The sequence below is a fragment of the Convolutriloba macropyga genome, chromosome 11, assembly GCF_964194025.1.
Source record: "Convolutriloba macropyga chromosome 11, txConMacr16.3, whole genome shotgun sequence".
Lineage (NCBI taxonomy): Eukaryota > Metazoa > Xenacoelomorpha > Acoela > Convolutidae > Convolutriloba > Convolutriloba macropyga.
In genome coordinates this window covers 48,030,087-48,048,984 of record NC_134478.1, presented here as the reverse complement: position 1 = coordinate 48,048,984, position 18,898 = coordinate 48,030,087, and the positions used below count along the sequence as shown (strand labels likewise).

At 38.1% G+C, this 18,898-nt stretch overlaps 3 protein-coding genes and 1 non-coding gene across 4 annotated transcripts in view; 2 read left to right on the top strand and 2 right to left on the bottom strand.

Moving 5' to 3' along the window:
• The first annotated feature begins 5,950 nt into the window (after positions 1-5,950).
• Positions 5,951-6,943, top strand: LOC142349157 (uncharacterized). Its single transcript, XM_075400572.1, has one exon. It carries the CDS (start codon positions 5,951-5,953, stop codon positions 6,941-6,943), a length of 993 nt encoding a protein of 330 aa, XP_075256687.1.
• A 168-nt stretch (positions 6,944-7,111) lies between these two features.
• LOC142349156 (uncharacterized) lies at positions 7,112-9,627 on the top strand. Its single transcript, XM_075400571.1, has 2 exons — positions 7,112-7,300; positions 9,031-9,627. Exons 1-2 carry the CDS (start codon positions 7,112-7,114, stop codon positions 9,625-9,627), a joined length of 786 nt encoding a protein of 261 aa, XP_075256686.1.
• Positions 9,628-12,448: 2,821 nt separating this feature from the next.
• LOC142349552 (uncharacterized) overlaps positions 12,449-18,898 on the bottom strand; it is a 53,936-nt gene continuing 47,486 nt past the window's right edge. Inside the window, exon 2 of the mRNA XM_075401186.1 lies at positions 12,449-12,920. Within this exon, the coding sequence (XP_075257301.1) occupies positions 12,634-12,920 (287 nt within the window). The 3' untranslated portion in view covers positions 12,449-12,633. The remainder of the gene's footprint in view (positions 12,921-18,898) is intronic.
• Positions 14,343-14,414, bottom strand: Trnam-cau (transfer RNA methionine (anticodon CAU)). Its single transcript has one exon. It is a non-coding gene; the product is annotated as a tRNA-Met (tRNA).

The following is an 18,898-nucleotide window of genomic DNA, read 5'->3' as shown; positions in this document are numbered from 1 at the left end:
AATTGGGGAAAATTGTTTAAGAGGCCACTCTCTTTGAAATGGAAGCCTTAAACAAGCATTTGACACAGAAAATTTTTCGACTTTTTGATTTCTACTCATTCAACACAATTTTAATTAGAAGCTGAATCGGAAATTTTTAAGAACACTGAAACTTCAAATTTCTAATGAACGTACGTATAGGTAGCCGCTGGAGTTTTGCACTTGTAATGGTTGGAGTAGTATAGCGGACGAGACTAGTCTTTATAGTTTATGTATAACATCATCTATGCCATATTATTCACTATTATCAAATTGCAAAATAACATTAAGAGAACTTTTGCCACCATGTGGACATTCCAAAAAGCAAGTGTTGATTATGGGTAAACAAGGCTTTTAACACTCTTCTCCTGAAACTTTTGCCCTCTTTGTGCAGTATAAAAAAGACAAAAAAAACAAAAGTTGACAAAAAAGATCAAAAGGGGTGCAGTTCAAAATTACATTGATATTTCAGGGAAAAAAATTGAAACTCATTAAAAAAATTAGCTGAAAGTATTTAATAAGTTCACATATACCTCAAAAATAATTCTCATTGTTTCCATCAGTGTAGTAAATACTAAATGAACTTTTTGATGCGAACTAACTTAGTGCGAGGAGGAGCCATATACTCAACTGTTTAACTGCTCGCAAACGAAGCTTGTGGCAGTTACATAACCCCTGAGGTCTTTTCAACGCAATTTTTTTGCCTGACCAATTTTTTGTCTGACTCTTTCGATTTTTCCTCTTTAAAAACGGGCTAAAAATGTAGTGCTCGGAGGGCATTAACTAATCTTAAAGTCTTACGGCTGACTGGTCCTCTCGGTATGAGATTCGCCAAAATTATTTAGGAGACATAAGTTTGTGGCAAGGTAGTTGTAAGTGTTTGACCCCTACTCTTGATCCCCACCTCACCCCCACCCCCTCCTCCCACGCCTCACCCCTCAACCTAATCGCACCCGTAATTCAACACGGTTGACCCCTCCACCCTGCTCACGCTGCCATACACCCCCGCTGCTCTCAACTCCAAAGTTTACCACACATACCTTTCAATTAAGCCAAAGCTAGCCTCCCTAATCTCCAGCTACTGATGAAACCCACCGCTCGCCAGTCGTTTGAGAGGAATTCTCCCGACATTCTTCTGTTTTGTTGTTCAGTTAATTTTGACCCATCGGTGAAGTGTTCTGAATTGTATCATTTCAAAGTCAGTTCAACAAAAGTACTTAATTAAAGTGTTTTCTTCAAATGGGTCTTCTCCGAGGAGTTATCGGGGATGCAATTTTCAGTGGACATTGGCTTATTTTCACTAATGTTGTTCATTTTTTTAAAACGTTTTGTCCAAAATTTGTTGTATTTGTTAAAATAAACTAAGATATTGATTTTTATAAAATACATCTTTCATTTTTTCCGATTCCAGTCTGATTTTTCTTATAATTTACCCAGCAGCAACAGTAATTTTTAGCTTAAACTGCCAGCATGTCTCAGCAGCACACCCCTAAACCTGCTCAGACAGTCTTCATAAACTAATGCGAGGGCTGGCTGAACCGCTATCATTTGACAAAGCTCTTTGAAACCGCAATGTTGACTTTTCTCTGTTGATTGAAGTCTACTGAACGCAAAATTTTCATTTTTTAGCTTCGTTTCCGATCTATTTCAGACTTTCTTTACTTTGTGGAATAATTCCGTTTTTATAGCTGCGAAGCGAGGGAGAGAGGGAGGTGGTTATTGATCTCAATGAGGCTGTCTACAATCCTAATGTATTGGATCATATGGGTTGCTGGGTTTGTTGTTTACAGTTTGTACTTAACATTGTTTACTGTTAGATCATTTGTTTTTTTAAAAAATCTTGCATGAATTTGTTGTTATTCATTCTTTTTGGGATATTGTCGTTTAGAGTATTCAGAAAATGACTGGCTGCTTGCTGAAGCACTTCTGATATTTGTTTATTTAGTCTGTCACTGACGAAAACGAACGGAAGTGATTTTCGACAGGAGCCTCAGAACACAAATTACAATCATACAAAACACTCGCAATCAAAGGAATCTAATATATTTAATCTAAATGAAAATAAGAAACAACATTTTTTATTAGCACATTCGAACGATAACCCCCACCCAAATTAAGTTGTTTTTGATAACATATTTTGACGCCCAACCACATCAGGCAACGAATTCAACCCCTGAAAAAGCTAAGTATTGCTCTAAAAAATTGATTGAAATGGGAAACAATTGATCTGCACCATGAGTTTTTTTGATGTTTCACTATCCAAAGATCTAGAAATTTTACAGAAACAGTCCAAATGTAACAGCAAGAGGGTTCGCAAAACATCACATCAGATTGAAAACAGATTCAAAAGACCAAAAGACAGTCTTTAAAAATTTATCTTGTTATTTACCCGCGCGCTCTGTTTTTGGTTTTGGGGTTTTACCTGCCCCCAAATCCCCCCAGGTTGGTTGCCTTCCAAACTCCCCCGCGCTTTCTTTGCTTTCGGTTTTTGGGGTTTTACTCGCCCCAAATCCCCCCAGGTTGGTTGCCTTCCCAACCCCCCTCCCCCCGCGCTTTCTTTGCTCTCGGTTTCTGGGGTTTTACCCGCCCCAAATCCCTCCAGGTTGGTTGCCCTCCCAACCCCCGCGTTTTCTTTGCTTTTGGTTTTCGGGGTTTTACCCGCGCCAAATCCCCCCAGGTTGGTTGCCTTCCCAACCCCCCGCGCTTTTTTTGCTTTCGGTTTTTGGGGTTTTACCCGCCCCAAATCCCCCCAGGTTGGTTGCCTTCCCAACCCCCCGCGCTTTCTTTGCTTCTGGTTTTTGGGGTTTTACCCGCCCCAAATCCTCCCAGGTTGGTTGCCTTCCCAACTCTCCGCGCTTTCTTTGCTTTCGGTTTTTGGGGTTTTACCCGCCCAAAATCCCCCCAGGTTGGTTGCGTTGCCAACCCCCCCGCGCCTTCTTTGCTTTCGGTTTTTTGGGTTTTAGCCGCCCCAAATCCCCCCAGGTTGGTTGCCTTCCCAACCCCCGCGCTTTTTTTGCTTTTGGGGTTTGGGGTTTTACCCGCCCCAAGTCCCCCAAGGTTGGTTGCCCTCCCAACTCCCCCGCGCTTTCTTGGCTTTCGGTTTTTGGGGTTTTACCCACCCCGAATCCCCCAAGGTTGGTTGCCTTCCCAACCCCCCCCCCGCGCTTTGTTTGCTTTCGGTTTTGGGGTTTTACCCGCCCCAAATCTCCCCAAGTTGGTTGCCTTCCCAACCCCCCGCGCTTTCTTTGCTCTCAGTTTTTGGGGTTTTACCAACCCCCAAACCCCCACAGGTTGGTTGCCTTTTCAACCCCACGCTCTTTCTTCGCTTTCCAGTTTTGGGGTTTTATCCGCCCCAAACTCCCCGGTCTCGTTTCTTCCAGACCACTCACGCTATCTTTGCTTTTCGTCTACTACCGAGTTTGATTACTATCTCAACCTTTCTGCATTTCACTAATAGGTGTGGATCTATTGGTAAAATCTGTTACAGGTAGATTGCAAGTATCCAGCAACAAAGCTACCGGCAATTAGAACTTAGGTATAAGTAGGTACAAGTTGCAGCAGGTAGGTAGCAGGTATTAGGTAGGTAAAATTTGGGAGCTTCTAGGTAGGTAAGTTTGGTATAAATTTGCGGGTAGGTATAAGTAGCTAAAAATTGCAGTTGGTAGGTTGCAGGTATCAGGTAGGTAAAATTCGGGAGCTTGTAGGTAGTTAAAATTGGTATAAAATTGCAGGCAGGTAGCAAGTGTTAATTAGTTGCATTAATAACAATCCTTAATTGAACTTGATTTGTATAAGTTTTAGCAGTTAGGTAGCAGATAACAGGTAGGCATTTAACAGGTAGGTAACTGGTATATGTAGAAACACCCAGATAGCGCTGGTAAGTAGCCCTTAGAAAACATTTGTACCAGATAATTGTCAAGCTGTCACGAATTTGAGAATAAATTTGGTGTTGCTTATCTGGTGTGAGTTACATAAACCAAAAACCAAAAAACATTTCTCCAACAAGGTAAAGAAAACAGTCTACGTTATAGTCATGGTAGACACTCGGTCAACCGCTAACTCCGATAGCGACCAGAGAGAAACAACCATCTTGGAGAATCTTCATCAATGTTCTAGTGCTCCAACAGAGAGCCTCTTTGAAGAAAAACCAGAAACACTTCAAGAACAGAAGATGCTTGAATCTTCCAAAATGATGATAAGGGACGATGGACATTTTCACCTTGAATACCTAAACTCCTCAACTGATGATTCAGAAGATGTTGACATACTACAGGAAACAGTCGAATTGATAAAAGAGAAGCAGCGAAAACTTGAAACCGTAGTGTCTTAATTAATAATTCTGATTGATCCGTCAGAACAGAGCAATTATTCTCGCGAACATAGTCGTCTTAATGTAGAAGTTAAAAAGTGTATCGATAGTTTCAAAAAAATACGTCAAAGGGAAGTCACAGATAAATACTGGAGAGGACTTCAGCCTCAGTGTTGGTGTCACCAAAAGACCGAATTGTCCGCCGGACAGCTCTAATTTTCAATTTACTAACCCAGTTCATCCTCGTCTTGATATCAGCAATCAGGAGCAATGTGCAGTCAGTTCATCAGCGCCCGCTGTGAACAACAATGTCAGTTTTTCTGCACCCGGCAGCGTACTATTTGATTCTAACGCCGCTCCATTGTCATTGCTTAACGCACATTCCTTCAATTGGCCCACTCAGAGTATTTTCCCTGAAACAAATCGCAACGCACCAAACAATAACTTCGATCATCGAGGACTTCTATACGCAGAAAGCTCAAACCAATGTTCAACCAGCTCAATGTCAGTATGCTTCCAAAAATCTGTTCCGAAACTGCACGCAGAAACGTTCAACGGTGATCCAATGAAGTGGACGAAATGGTATAGCATTTTCAAAGCAACTATCGACCAATCACCCATGTCGTCAGCTGAAAAAATGATCCATTTGCAATCACTACTCACAGGAGAAGCTCAAGCACTAGTTGATGGCTACGGTTGCAACGTTGATTTATACGCAGCAGCTCTATCAAGACTGCAAGAACATTTTGGCAATTCAAAGAAGATTGTCAATGCTTTTCTGGACAAATTGTCGAACTTTAGAAATCCAAACTTATCAAATCCGGAAAGTTATACACAGTACTCCTCATTTCTTCTAACGCTTGTCGGCACCTTTCAACAACTCGGTTTTATTCATGATCTTCACTCCACAATCAACACGAACATAGTTTTAACAAAATTACCAAATCCAGTCAGACTTGAATGGAACCGTTACGTCCTAGAAAAAACCATGACACAGCCATCTTTAAACGCGCTTGCTGAGTGGCTCCTAAACTATGCAAAAGCATGCCGAGATTTACCAACAAACCCAAACCTCCCATCTTCTCAAAACATTGGTGTTCATAAAATGGGTTGGAAAACATCGCACTCTACTAGAATTAATGAAAATCCGAAATCGAAGCATCAATTGCTGAGTAACAGGGAACAAGGGCAATTTCAGTCTAAGACGAAAGAAAGCGTTAGTTGTCCTAACAATGACAATTGCCAATACCTCTACAAATGCATACATTTCCAAGCACTGAGTCCCCCAAAACGGAAAGATCATGTAATGAAGCAAAAGCTTTGTTTCAATTGTTTTGGACATCATCATGTAGATCAATGCAATTCAAAAAACGTCTGCCGCTCAAAAGGCTGCGGCAAAAGACATAACACATTTCTGCACGATAGTTTTGTGAACAAAAGCAACTCAAACGTTAAACCAGTGCAATTTGTTGGAACAGGCCAGGTGGTTTTTGTGGCAGTTCAATTGATAAATGGAAACCAGTCTGTGGAAACATACGCATACCTAGACAACGGTAGCTGTCAAAGTCTACTTTTGAAGTCAACAGCAAAAAAACTTGGTCTTAACCTCAAAAAACAGGTAAAATGCCTTTAAGTGGGTATCACACGACTAAGGAAATTGATTGCTCCAAAGTTTGCCTTGACATAAAGCCAATAGATAGCTCAGTCGAACCTGTCAGACTTAATGATGTTATGGCAGTACCAGATTTGAACATGTCCGCAGGGAATATAGCTCAACTAAACGCTTTGTGCAATAGTTATGATCATCTCAGTCATATAAATTTTCCTGAACTTGAACGGAACAATGTCTCAATTATTATAGGCATTGACAACTTAGACTTGATTCACTATAAACAAATTATAAAAGGTCCAAAAAATGCCCCATGGTGCGTTGAAACTCCATTAGGCTGGACGTGCGCCGGTAAAACGAATTTAGTTTTCAATGAGTCTACACCTGTACAATATACTCAGGTGCAAAATTGCCCTCATATGGACGACTCTCTGTTCAAATTAGTCCAAGATTGGATGAAAGTGGAAAACATGGGCATTGCATCGACCCGAAAAGCTTTGTCGGAAAACGATAAAAGAGCGATTGAAATTTTAGAGTCCGCAACCAAAATTGTTGACGGTCATTATCAAATAGCTCTCCTCTGGAAGCAAGGTGCATTTCTTCCGAACAACAGATGGTTAGCATTAAAACAACTTGACCAATTAGATCAAAAGTTTTCAAAAAATCCGATACTAAAGGAAAAGTACCAGGCTACTCTGGACGCAGACTTGGGAAAAGGATACGTTGTTAAAGTGCATGATTCCGAATCTCTAAGAGATAATGTCTCCTTTTTGCCTCATCACCCAGTGACCAATGAACATAAACCTGGTAAGGTTCGTAGAGTTGCAAATGCCTCCAGCATTTTCCAGGGTCAGTCCCTCAACTCTAATTTACTGAAAGGACCAGATTTGCTCAGCAACTTAACTGGTGTCATTATGAGGTTTCGTGAGAATCGAGTTGCCCTGTGCGCAGACATAGAACAAATGTTCATGCAAGTGAAAATTGACCCTAAAGACCGACCCTACTGACGCTTCCTCTGGAACAACAGTGGACACATAGAGACTTACGAATACACAAGTCATATTTTTGGGGCAACAGATTCACCCTGCATAGCATCTTACGCGCTCAGAAGATCTGCTCAGGACGATGCAAAAACGTATCCAAGTGTTCAAAAGGTTATAGAGCGGAACGTTTACATGGATGACTTGTTTGTTGCTGTATCAAGTCCAAATGAAGCTACAAACATTGTCCATGACACTCGCAAGGTTCTTGCTACTGGTGGCTTCAATCTGACAAAGTGGAATTCAAATAGTCATCAAGTTCTTGACCAGCTGAATCCGGATATCCGACTCAATCCAGAAACATCCGCACCACAAAGTCAAAAGGTTCTTGGTTTGCCCTGGTTTCCAGAAGCAGATACATTTGTTATAGAGCGAAAATTGTTCCATAAGATCAAACTCGATGAAAAAACGAATCAGCGTAAACTATTTTGTTTTGTTGCTTCCATCTTTGATCCCTTAGGAATTATTGCCCCCTTTACAATAAGATTCCGCAAAGTTCTCCAAGCAGCACGGTCCAAAGTGGGACAGGCCATTACAGCTCAATGAGAATTCTGATTTCGAGAATCTGAAAGAAGAACTTTCGACTGGTCAGGATGTACATCTTCCTCGCAAATTGTTAAACGAGATACCGATTTCATTGATTGAACTACACACATTCACAGATGCATCCGAGTTAGCATTATCAGCAGTCAGTTATCTAAGAATTGAACATATTGACGAATCGGTCTCAGTCGCATTTGTGATCGGTAAATCAAGAGTTGCGCCAATAAAACGGATGACGATTCCTAATTTGGAGATACAGGCTGCGGTATATGGTGCTCAACTAGCTCAATTTGTCAGATGAGATGGATATTGAAATCCATAAACAAGTTTTTTGGTATGATAGCACGATCGTTTTGTATTGTCTACGGACTCCTGAGATTCGTCATCGGATCTTCATTGCTAACAGACCAGCTAAAGTTTTAGACGTTTCCTCTGCCCAAGATTGGTTCTACATTTCGTCTACCAGAAATCCCGCTGACGATGGTACCCGAGGCTACAACGTTCACCATATGAATGTCAACTCCCGTTGGCTATTAGGCCCATCCTTTTTGTCTCAAAATAAAAACACGTGGCCGAAACGAGATTTACTTTCTGCTCAACATGTTAAAATTATAATGGCAGATCCAATAAAAGAACTGAAATGCCAATTCGACATATGGCGTTTCAGCAACTGGAATCGTTTACTTAGAGTTGCAGCGCTTTGCTTCCTGTTTGCAGATAAATGCAGAAAAAAGGAATCCTTTTTGTCACTGGCACACTATACAAAAGCGTACAATTACTTGATAAAAAGTGCCCAACATCAAGATTTTAAATCGGAAATTTCGAACTTAGGAAAAGGTATTGCAGTATCATCTACCAGTAGAATTGTATCATTATCACCATTCGTCGATCATAACCAGCACTTGCGTGCTCGAGGACGGTTGTCTAAAGCATTGAGACTAGAAACTGCGCGCTTCCCGTTGATCCTAGATGGAAATAATCAGAGTGTTAGACTAATGGTAAAACATTTTCACCAAACAAACATGCATTGTGGCACAGAACAAACTAGAAGTTTATTAATGGAACTCTATTGGATTCTTATGTGCAGGGCGGTAGTCAAACAAACAGTTAGACAATGCATTCCATGCAGACGTATAATCCAAAAAGTAGCTGCCCCCCAAATAGCTGACCTCCCAAAGTTCAGATTACCAAGAGAAAATCATCAAGTTTTTCAAACCACAGGCTTAGACTTCGTAGGACCCTTTTCAGTTAAAGAACATGGAAGAAACAGGCCTAGATACATACTCCTCTTCATGTGCTTAGTAGTACGCGCTGTCCATATAGAAGTTGCTGTCGACTTGACAGATTCAACAATCAATTGCATCCGTCGCTTTATAAGCCGTAGAGGAAAACCAAAAAAGTTTTTTTCCGATTGTGGAAAATCTTTTGTTGGATCAAATAACTCTTTGCAATCTAGTATTGCAAGCTTTAGAAATTCCCATGATTTTGCAAGTCATTTGCATCTGATGCAGGTCGAAATTGAGTGGGTGTTTAACCCTCCTGCGGCTCCACACTTCGGTGGAAGTTGGGAACGCCTAGTGCAGATATTAAAGTTATCTCTGTACCAAGTAATTGGGTCAAGAACCCTTTCAGATGATACTTCGTGGATACTGGTATGTGAGATTGAATCTAATATGAATTCTAGACCTCTAACTAATGTCCCGAGTGAAATTAACGATCCTCTGCCTCTCACGCCTAACCACTTTTTACTCGGAAGAGCGTCAGTCAACTACCCTCCTGGTCTTTTCGAAACGCAAAAGGTCACCGTGTCCAGGTCATGGATATCTGCTCAAGAACTAACCTCGCTTTTTTGGAATAGATTTCTTCGCGAATACATCCCTAATCAACAGACAAGGTTGAAGTGGAACAAAACTTCTGAAAACCTCAAGGTAAATGATTTGGTTTGGCTACTTGAAGACTTCACGCCACGAGGTCTCTGGCCTCTTGCAAAAGTTATAGAAATTTACCCCGCTTCAGATGGTGTAGTACGCTCCGTGAAACTGAACACTCCACATGGTGAGAAAGTAAGACCTGTCATAAAGCTAAGCAAAATCTTAATAAACAAATGATTTATTTTGTTTTCTCGTTCTCACGAGCAAATATATGCTTTAGTTTTTCAATAGGAAAAGTTATAGAATTGTAAGTCAAGTCGTCTCCAAAAGTTGATGCAACAAGTAACATTATTGCAAAGTTTCACATCAAATGTCTAAGTTTTGCGATCAATAGTCAAGCATTGCATGCCAAACTATTTTTGGGATATTCTTTTGCTCAATTTCGTTTTCCCCCCTTTCAGTCGCTCATACCTTTAGTTCCTCCCAAACTTCCTTTTCCGATTAATATATTTGCGATCGATTATCTTATCTTGTCTTCTTATCTTGCTGATTTTACACCGATATCATACAGTACAGCAACAATTCGTGATCTTGCAATTGGGGCCGAGGATGTCACTGACATGACTTCTTTTGTCGAAAACGAACGGAAGTAATTTTCGACACGAGCATCAGAACACAAATTACAATCACAAAACACTCGCAATCAAAGGAAACTAATATATTTAAATCTAAATGAAAATAAGAAACAACATTTTTTATTAGCACATTCGAACGATAACCCCCACCCAAATTAAGTTGTTTTTGATAACATAGTCTCTTGAATTTGACCACACTAATTTTCAAATAAATTTTTTTAGTTTGGCGAATGGCCATTTTGTTCGTATTTTGCTTTATTTTTTTCTGACAAATCTGCTGCGTGATTTTTGTCTCGATACTATTCTGATGTGCCGTGAACACGATTTAATTAGTTTTGGTTTTTCTAACAATAACTATTTTCGTTCAGAGGCTGCTATTGGTGAAGGTATGTTGGTATAGTTAGAACTTTTCTCCTTTTTTGGACACTCCGGACTTGTATGGCTTACTTTTTTGTTAATACGTTGTCTTCCTCTATGTATGTCGCAATCACCTGGTCACTCTGCAAGAAACAGCCAAAGCTACATTTTTAGTCACTTCTGTCACTCAGAAGCTGAATTTGTCTGCGCGAGGTCCATGGTTAATGTATTTACCGAGCCCTGAATTGTTTTGAGCGTCACGTGAACTACATCTCTTAGTAAAATGACTTCTAAACCTACGATTTAATTATCAATTTGGAATGTAACCATGTCGACTTGAAATCTTGTCTCCTTTTGGTCTCCTCAAGGACAGGTTTGGTCTCCTCAAGGACAGGTCTTTTTTTTTCGAGCCCAACTAGGATGAACTTTTTGAGTAGTTCAATTTCTCATCTAAAGGTTTGTTGACTTTGGTAATCTTTTTTTTTCGATTTATGTTGATTTTTATCGCGATTAGAAGTAATTATTTATTTTTTTTTGTTTTCTCAATGAAAGAGGTTTTAATTTCAGTAATAACAGACTTCATCGGCCGCCAAACGTAAAATTTCAAATCGCTTAGTTCTTTCAATTTATTGCTGTAGTGATTTACTACGAGACTCATTGTTTTCAAACAATTTTCTCACTTTTTGAATCTCACATCTTTTTAATGAGCTTTGATGTTTTCTGTTTTTTTTTGTTGCCTATTCACTTTTAAAAACGATGTTTTCTTCTTTTTCACAAGGAATGGTAGTAAATGGTTAACTCTTTTGATGTATAGTTATTTATTCATTTAATCTGGACGCCATATAATTTTTTTCAATTTTGCTATTATCAATTCCTCATGTTTTCGTGACTTTTATTTCAGTTTTACGCGAAATTGATGTACGGTTTCAGAGAACGAGTTTTTCATGAACATGCTCTAATTGGTTTTTCTACAAATTTAATACCACGATTCAACAAAAAGTATGGATTTCTTCATTTCAGATTCTGGCTGCTTTCTTTGTTTATTTTTGCGCATGTTGGGCCACCTGATGTATTAACGATGAAAGGCCACTATAGCCCTAAAAGTATTGTTAGTCAGGTCGTTAGTCATTTAAGTTTTTTGGGTAATCTTCGATAGAAGTTGAATTCAAAATCTTACTTTAAATTTACTTGGTAAATTCACCCTTTTCTCTGCTTGATAAATTGTTTTGCTTTAACTTTTAACCAGATATTTTGCATAATTCACGCTTTCTTCATTCTGGAGAGAGAGAGAGAGAGAAAAAAAAAACAGGTGATTTTACTTGTATGCTCGTCTGTCTATGTTTGAGTCCTCAGAGTGCATTACTCTGTATTTGTTTGAGAGTTCCCTATCTCTACTTCGTTTGCAGACAACTAAGCCAATAATGTGGACGGAAGGTGTCGGAACATTATTTGTGATCGCACATTACAAGCGTCTTCGTTCAATCAGTAAATAGACTTAACCATACCGTTTTCGGATCTTTTCCTTTCCGTTTGTGCCCAGCTTAGTGGGTGCATATTATTTGCAACCCCAACGTGCGATTTTTTTACATAATGATTGACACGTGCTCTGTAATTGAGGGGAGCATAACGTACTGGGGGGGGGGGGCACAAACGGAAAAGAACCCTTTTTCGAATCAAGTTCCGTCTTATTCAATGCCACAGTCGTGTCTTCTACCTAATCAAAATAGAACGCTATCAACCTAAATTTATGAGGAAACTTTTACTTTCAACAATTATGCAGAATTCTAAAATATTTTCCTCTGGATTCATTTTTTTGTGAGTGAATATTACCTTGAAATGTCCGTAAATGTTACCTGACATTTAGCCAATGACGAAATGCAGCAATGCGTCTAAATTGACTGAACAAAAAGAGAACGGCTAGTCATCATATCGTTGTTCATCTTAAGACTGCATTTATCCGGAGCAAAAAACGGTCAATGTTGTTCAAGACTGGGAAGTAATTATTGTCCAGAAGTAATTACTTTTGGGCTACTTTGGAAAAATGAATTTAAATGTCAAACTGTAAAGCAAGCGAAAAAGCTTTAAATTGATCGTGTTATCATCACAAGAAGCGTACAAATTAGTTATGAATGGAATCAGTTAAGCATAACAGTGGTGAAGTTATTCAACAGAGACAAGAAATTCAGTGAAATGTTTTTTGGAACATCGTTAGAATAAGTCCAGACTTAATTCAGAATTCCAAAACACTTTTCTATCGCCCCCAATGCATGGAACTGCCGGCTTCTTTTTTTGAATTAAACTGGGGAGCTTCTAGTCTCCACAAGGAAGACGCGCGCTTCCCAAAATGCATGGAGTTGGATCTTTTTTCCGGGATTAGTGGCTCGAGGTAGTAGCTTGGGTATTGCTCAAAATCTTCGGACGAGGAGTCGGGTGCTCGTTTGCCGAAGTGCATCCTGTGTGCTCTCTTTAGAATAATGGGAGGTGCTACTAGATTAGAAGCTGCGTAGAATTGTTCAGACGACAAATCTCTGTCAACGACTGAAACAAAATTCCAATTGTGGCATATTTTCCGGTATTGCCCCCCCCCCCTCCGCGTCATATAAACTCCAAAGAATCCAAACATGAAGAATTATAAATTCTGCACATTTTATAGTTCTATACCTTATTCTACGACCCAATTTGCTAATTGTAAACGAGGTGCTCGTTTTAACGTGAGAGTTGGGGTTCCGTAAAAAGTGCCCTCACGGAGAAAACGTACCATTTTTCACTTATGCTGATCGAGAATCTAAATTAAAAACTCAAATTTTTACAAGTAAAGCAAAACACAGACACAATTAATTGCAAAATTCAGCCATTTTGCGAAGAATATTATTTTTGCAATTCTCGCTTATCGTTCATTCAATGTTTACGCGCGTTAATGATCTTCTATGTTTATTTTTACGTTTTTACCGAGCGAATAAGAGCATAACTATGTATTTCAGGGAAAAATTTGAATAAATATCGTGGTTTTTAAAATTAGATTATCTCCTAAACTATTATAATCAGAAAAAAATTAGAAGTCAACCTTGCATCATGTTGTACATACCCATTTATTTGGTGCAGTAAAATTTATTATACGATGTAAGTAGTAATATAGTGAGCTACACTCCCCGGGGTGGGTGAGGTCCCCCATGTATTAAGATAGGGTATAGCGTATTTTCCGGGATTTGGGCCCTCCCTAACGTATTAAGATAGGGAATGAATTAGCATATATTAAGATTAGGTATAGCGGCGTTAATGTATTAAGATAGGGTATAGCCGCCATGTATTAAGATTAGTTATAGCCGGCGACATGTATTAAGATTATGCGCCGACATGTATTAAGATTAGTAATAGCCGCCGACATGTATTAAGATTAGTAATAGCCGCCGACATGTATTAAGATTAGTAATAGCCGCCGACATGTATTAAGATTAGTAATAGCCGCCGACATGTATTGAGATTAGTTATAGTCGCGGACATGTATTGATTAGGTGCCGCCATGTATTAAGATAGGGTATAGGTTTTGTGTATGTATTTGTGCATGTACATTTTCTAGTAGTATAGTCGGTGCAAATGTGGGGGGTAGGTTCGGAGACGCTCCTGATAGGCTGAAATTTTGAGGGGAAAATATCAATGTTTGTGTAGTTATTAAGTGATTACGTGAGAACAATAGAATTGGCGTGGGTAATTAATTGCTGTAATTATGTGAGGGGTAATTATGTAACAGGTTGAATTTTGTTTACAAATTTTATGTTATTAAATTGTGAAATTAATTGGTGGGGGTTTTCAATTACCCTAGTTATCTGAGGGGTAATTATGTGACATGTTGAATTTTTGTTTACAAATTTTAGGTCAATTGCAAAGATTGTTCCCCTAATTGTTTGAATCAATTGTGTAACAAATGTCTTTTGCGCGCTCATTAATTGGAAAAAGTCAAGATAGCAAGAGGTAGTTTTGATCTACCGTCCTCTGGGTTATGGGCCCAGCGCGCTCCCACTGCGCCATCTTGCTAATTACATGCATATATGCATTATTTTTTGTACATTATTTGAAAAAAGATGTTAAATAAAAGAAAAAAATGAATTAAAATAGTATAAAATGACAGACACAGTACAAATTATGAGCATCAAAATACAAAATTACTCAATCATTTACAATAAATTGTATAAAATTCAATGAACATCAAGGTACACTTAGCCGAGTGGTTAATAAAGTTCGATAAAAAAAGTTTAGAAAACTCACGAGAAACAGTTACGAGAAACATATACTATCGACTTTATTAACTTCAGCTTACTAAATACCAAAATGAACACTACTACATATAGTTACTTATAAAATTTAACACGTGTACATCATGAATATTGTTCAAGTTGGTTTGGAAAAACTTAAATAGTTGAAATGCTGCAAAAATTGCGTAGAATCCACACAAATTTTGCATCTTCTGAAGTGGTCGATGTATTATTTTTTGGTACTTTTTACCTAAAAATTTGTAATGTGTTACTGATCGAGCCAGAGAATCCGCATAATAGTAACTTCTGTTGAGTCGAGCAATCAATATCCAATGTTCACCGACTTCTTTACTCGAAGCAGTGTTAATGATTGCAAAGCTGAATTTGGGTAAATTTGGAATGAAATCTGCTGGAAACGATCCAATGTATTTGAATTTTAGCTCAGGAATGCGTTCAATAATTTGTTGAAGAGATTGATTATCCATGACAAATAATCTTCTGTTTCAATTCGCAAGCTCCGTTTGAACAGGGATTTCTCACATTACAATCAAGTTGAAATGATTCGTTCTTTTCAATAAAGCAACAATCTTTAGATTGGGGAATTTTACGTATCAGACCTCCTGTAGATTCACTTACTCTGTCTTCACTATTACCTGTGACATCGGGATGAAAGATAATAATGATGATTAAAAGTCCCAGGAATACTGCACAAATAAGGTATACATATAAGTTTGGAGTAGGTCTACCCCAATTTTCATCCATTCCCTATCTTGATATTATAGTGTGGAAAGGGTTGCAACTGGGCGATGAAAGTACATATCCAACAAATGTTCCAACGCAGAAGGCAATAATATAAAAACCATAAAAAATTGAGAAGAAAATTAAAAAATCTTGATTAATGCAGAGTTCTTCAGACATTCTTAGCAACTGTTCCAAACTGATCAATTTTAACTGTTGAGATTCGTTCTCCGAGAACAATTAACTCGGTAACATTGGTTAGCGGACGTTCAAAGAACATTTCTAAACGAAGACTTTCCCCACTGAGTTCAGGATAATGAACATTTTCACCAGCATCTTGAAGTGATGTGAGATCGAATACAAGCACATAATGATCTGTGAAGAAATCATTCGGTAACGCAGGAATTTCTTCGTTGAAGTTCATTGCCTTCATTGTTGTAACATAAGCTCTACAATTGTTGGTTGTATCAGTTGAGACAACAGCTCTCCCCCTCGAACAATTCTCAGCTCCCGCAGTCCAAACTTTCGATAATGAAGAGGATTTTCTTGAAAATGTCCGGTGAATGCTGAATTAGTGTTCATTGCTATTGCAATTCTTCTGATTGGGGCATTATTGAAAACATTTTCCTGAATAAATTGATTTTGTCCAGAAGGAATAATAAATGTTCGCGCAATTGTCTCCATAAAATTATAGCAAGCTGGTTGATGTGTTAGTTGATACTTGATTGTCTGGTGATAGACCTCATTAACGACAACACGTCTCGTAAAAAGTGAACAGTCAAGAACTCTAAGGGAAACATGTGGATTGTAGGAAATCATGTAAAAATTTGGTCTCGCTCGAATCAATTTGAGTCTAATTTTTGTATTTGGAAGTAATAATTTTTCACATTGAAATAAGTCGATTGCAAGTTTACCATATAAGGTAACCCCATCTTTCAACAAAAGCTCTTCTTCCCTATCTATGAACGGACTTTTTTCATAATCACTAGGATCTTTCTCAAATTCGTATCCATGACAAGCCAAAATTCCTTCATTATTCATTGTAGAAGCATTGAATTCATTGGATATCAGAGCTTTGTGGCCATAGAGTCCGTTAGAGTTGTACACTTGTTGATTGTTTAAATACACTTCGCAGTTGGAGAAAAGAGAGTGTAACAAGTTGTTGACATGAGTCAAATATTGTAAATCATCATCAGTGAAAGTCATACCCATATCTGGTTTTCCATGCTCCTCTTTTTTCATGAAATCGTCAAATAATCTTCCCTTTTGTAATCCAACTTTAATTTGTAAATGAATATCTCTCATATCGAGATAAATACTTCTATCTGTTTCAAATTCAAATTCAATGCTGCTTTCATCCAATGAAGTGCTGGGATAAACTTCTTGAATATGGGATGATTCAATTGGTTCCAAAACCGGAATTTTGTCAAAAATCTCCAAGCAAGAATTTGTAAAGTGTCCATAACGGAAATTACTGTCATTTGTTGATCTGGTATTCATTTTAGTTTGGTAAAAATATCCCTCCTAGTTCGACGACGTCGACTGATTTTTGGCGAGCGTTTTCGAATAATACGTCGTTTTCTAGGTTTTCCTCCTCCTAGTTGTTTACGTAAAGTTTTCTTTCCAACATCTGTGGCTGCAGATTTGAACTTTTTCCTTCCAGCTAATACATTTCCGATTTCTGGCGCAGCTAATTCAATCAAGTCAGCACCAACTCTTTTAGCTGCTGGTACAACATATCGTCTCAAAAAAGGAATTGCAGTTCTCCCAATTGTTTGTGCTAAAGCTCCAAATCCTCTTCCCCTTTGTCTTGAATAACCACGAAAATACGGTAAATCACTGTCTGCAACCATTTTTTGTAAACTTAATTTTAAAAATGATTGTCTGAAGCTCTTCTGAACATCAATACAGCTCTTGTTACACCTACTGAATTGAAGGGAACTTTTTCACCGTATGAGTCGCGGAGCTCAAGTTTAATGCTGTGGAAAGAATTTTTAAGAATTTTTTTAAATTGTAGATTTGGGAAGTTTTGATAATTCATATATTGTCCAGTAGATATTATGTCCCCATTCTTAATTTTAGAAATAAACGGAATACATCTCAAAAGCGCGGCTTTTGTATCACCTACAATATTGTATTCAACAATATCGCTGTATATCATGAGAGTATGAATTCGAACAATATCATAGGGAAATTTAGGAAAATGTGGTCCAGCACCACTCATAAAAACACCCATTCCGTAAACAGCTTCCTCACACCCAAATACGTGACAGAGATCAGTACTGAAGATAACTAGTAACGAGTTTTCATTAGGAAGGCTTAGGGATATTCTCTGTGTAATTCTGTTGACTTTTAATTTGATTGGGGTTTTCTCATACTTTTCTCTTTCCTGAATTTGTTTGTTTATTTCGTTCACAGTATCAGATATTGATTGATATAGTCCTGCATCAATTGTATAATAATCGGAAGGTTTTGTATCTGGAGTTGCAGCATCTAGATAGAAAAATTTTCCATCTGTAATATTCTGGTACAAAGATGGATATGATAGTTCGGTTATTGCCACCTCCCATTCTCCTTCAAGGTTAATCTGTTCGGGAAGGAAATTGGTAAAAGAACTCAATGTATTATTTGGATAACAATCAAAGGATGCGTTGGAAACCAGCTCTACCGTAAAAGAGTTCATCACTAAATGATACACTTTGAGAGCTCTTGTTCATAAAATTTTCCTAGTATTTCATCACCCTGCTCTCCCTTGAGGTTGTATGTTGGAGGTTTGTACGTAGCAATCTTAACAATTTCAAAGATTTCACTCGTGAACTGTGACTTGTATCCTTTTCTAAAAGGAATATCGTATTTCGAAATTCGTACTTTATCCCCTACTTTAAACCGAGGTTTTTTGTATTGTCTGATCGGATTTTTGTAAAAAATTGATAAAAAGTCTTTGTTTTTTACCTCTTTTGGAGCTTTACCTGTAGATCTATTTACTCTACTATTCATTGTATTTAGGAAAGATCCCATTTTTACAAGGTACTTATGCCCGTTTTCTTCCATGAAGCGATAAATAATGTTTTTCAAAGATCTGATAGCTCTCTCAGCTACGGCAGCTTTTGTTTCACTTCTCGTTGAATAAATTTTAATTTTCTTTTCTCCACAAATTTTCCGAAATTCGCCACCAAACTCTGTTCCTTGATCAACCCATACTTTTTGTGGGATGTTGTTTTTTCGTAGCATTTTTTTGAAAGCTGCTACAGCATCTGTAGAATACTTTGATTTCATTGGTTGAACACGGACAAAACGAGAAAATACATCAACGCAGATTAATAGATACTTTACTCCGTTATTAAACTCTGACAATTTGTCCATAAAAGCTAAATCAAGACACCAAATTTCATTTATCCGCTTTGCAAATGCAGGTAATCGTCTAAAATGTCGATTTGCTTGACGGTATTTTGTATAGGAATTTTTAGTATGGAGAAAGGAAATAACCTTGCCTCTTGATAAACCGCTCGCTTTTTGAAGATTTCTAAC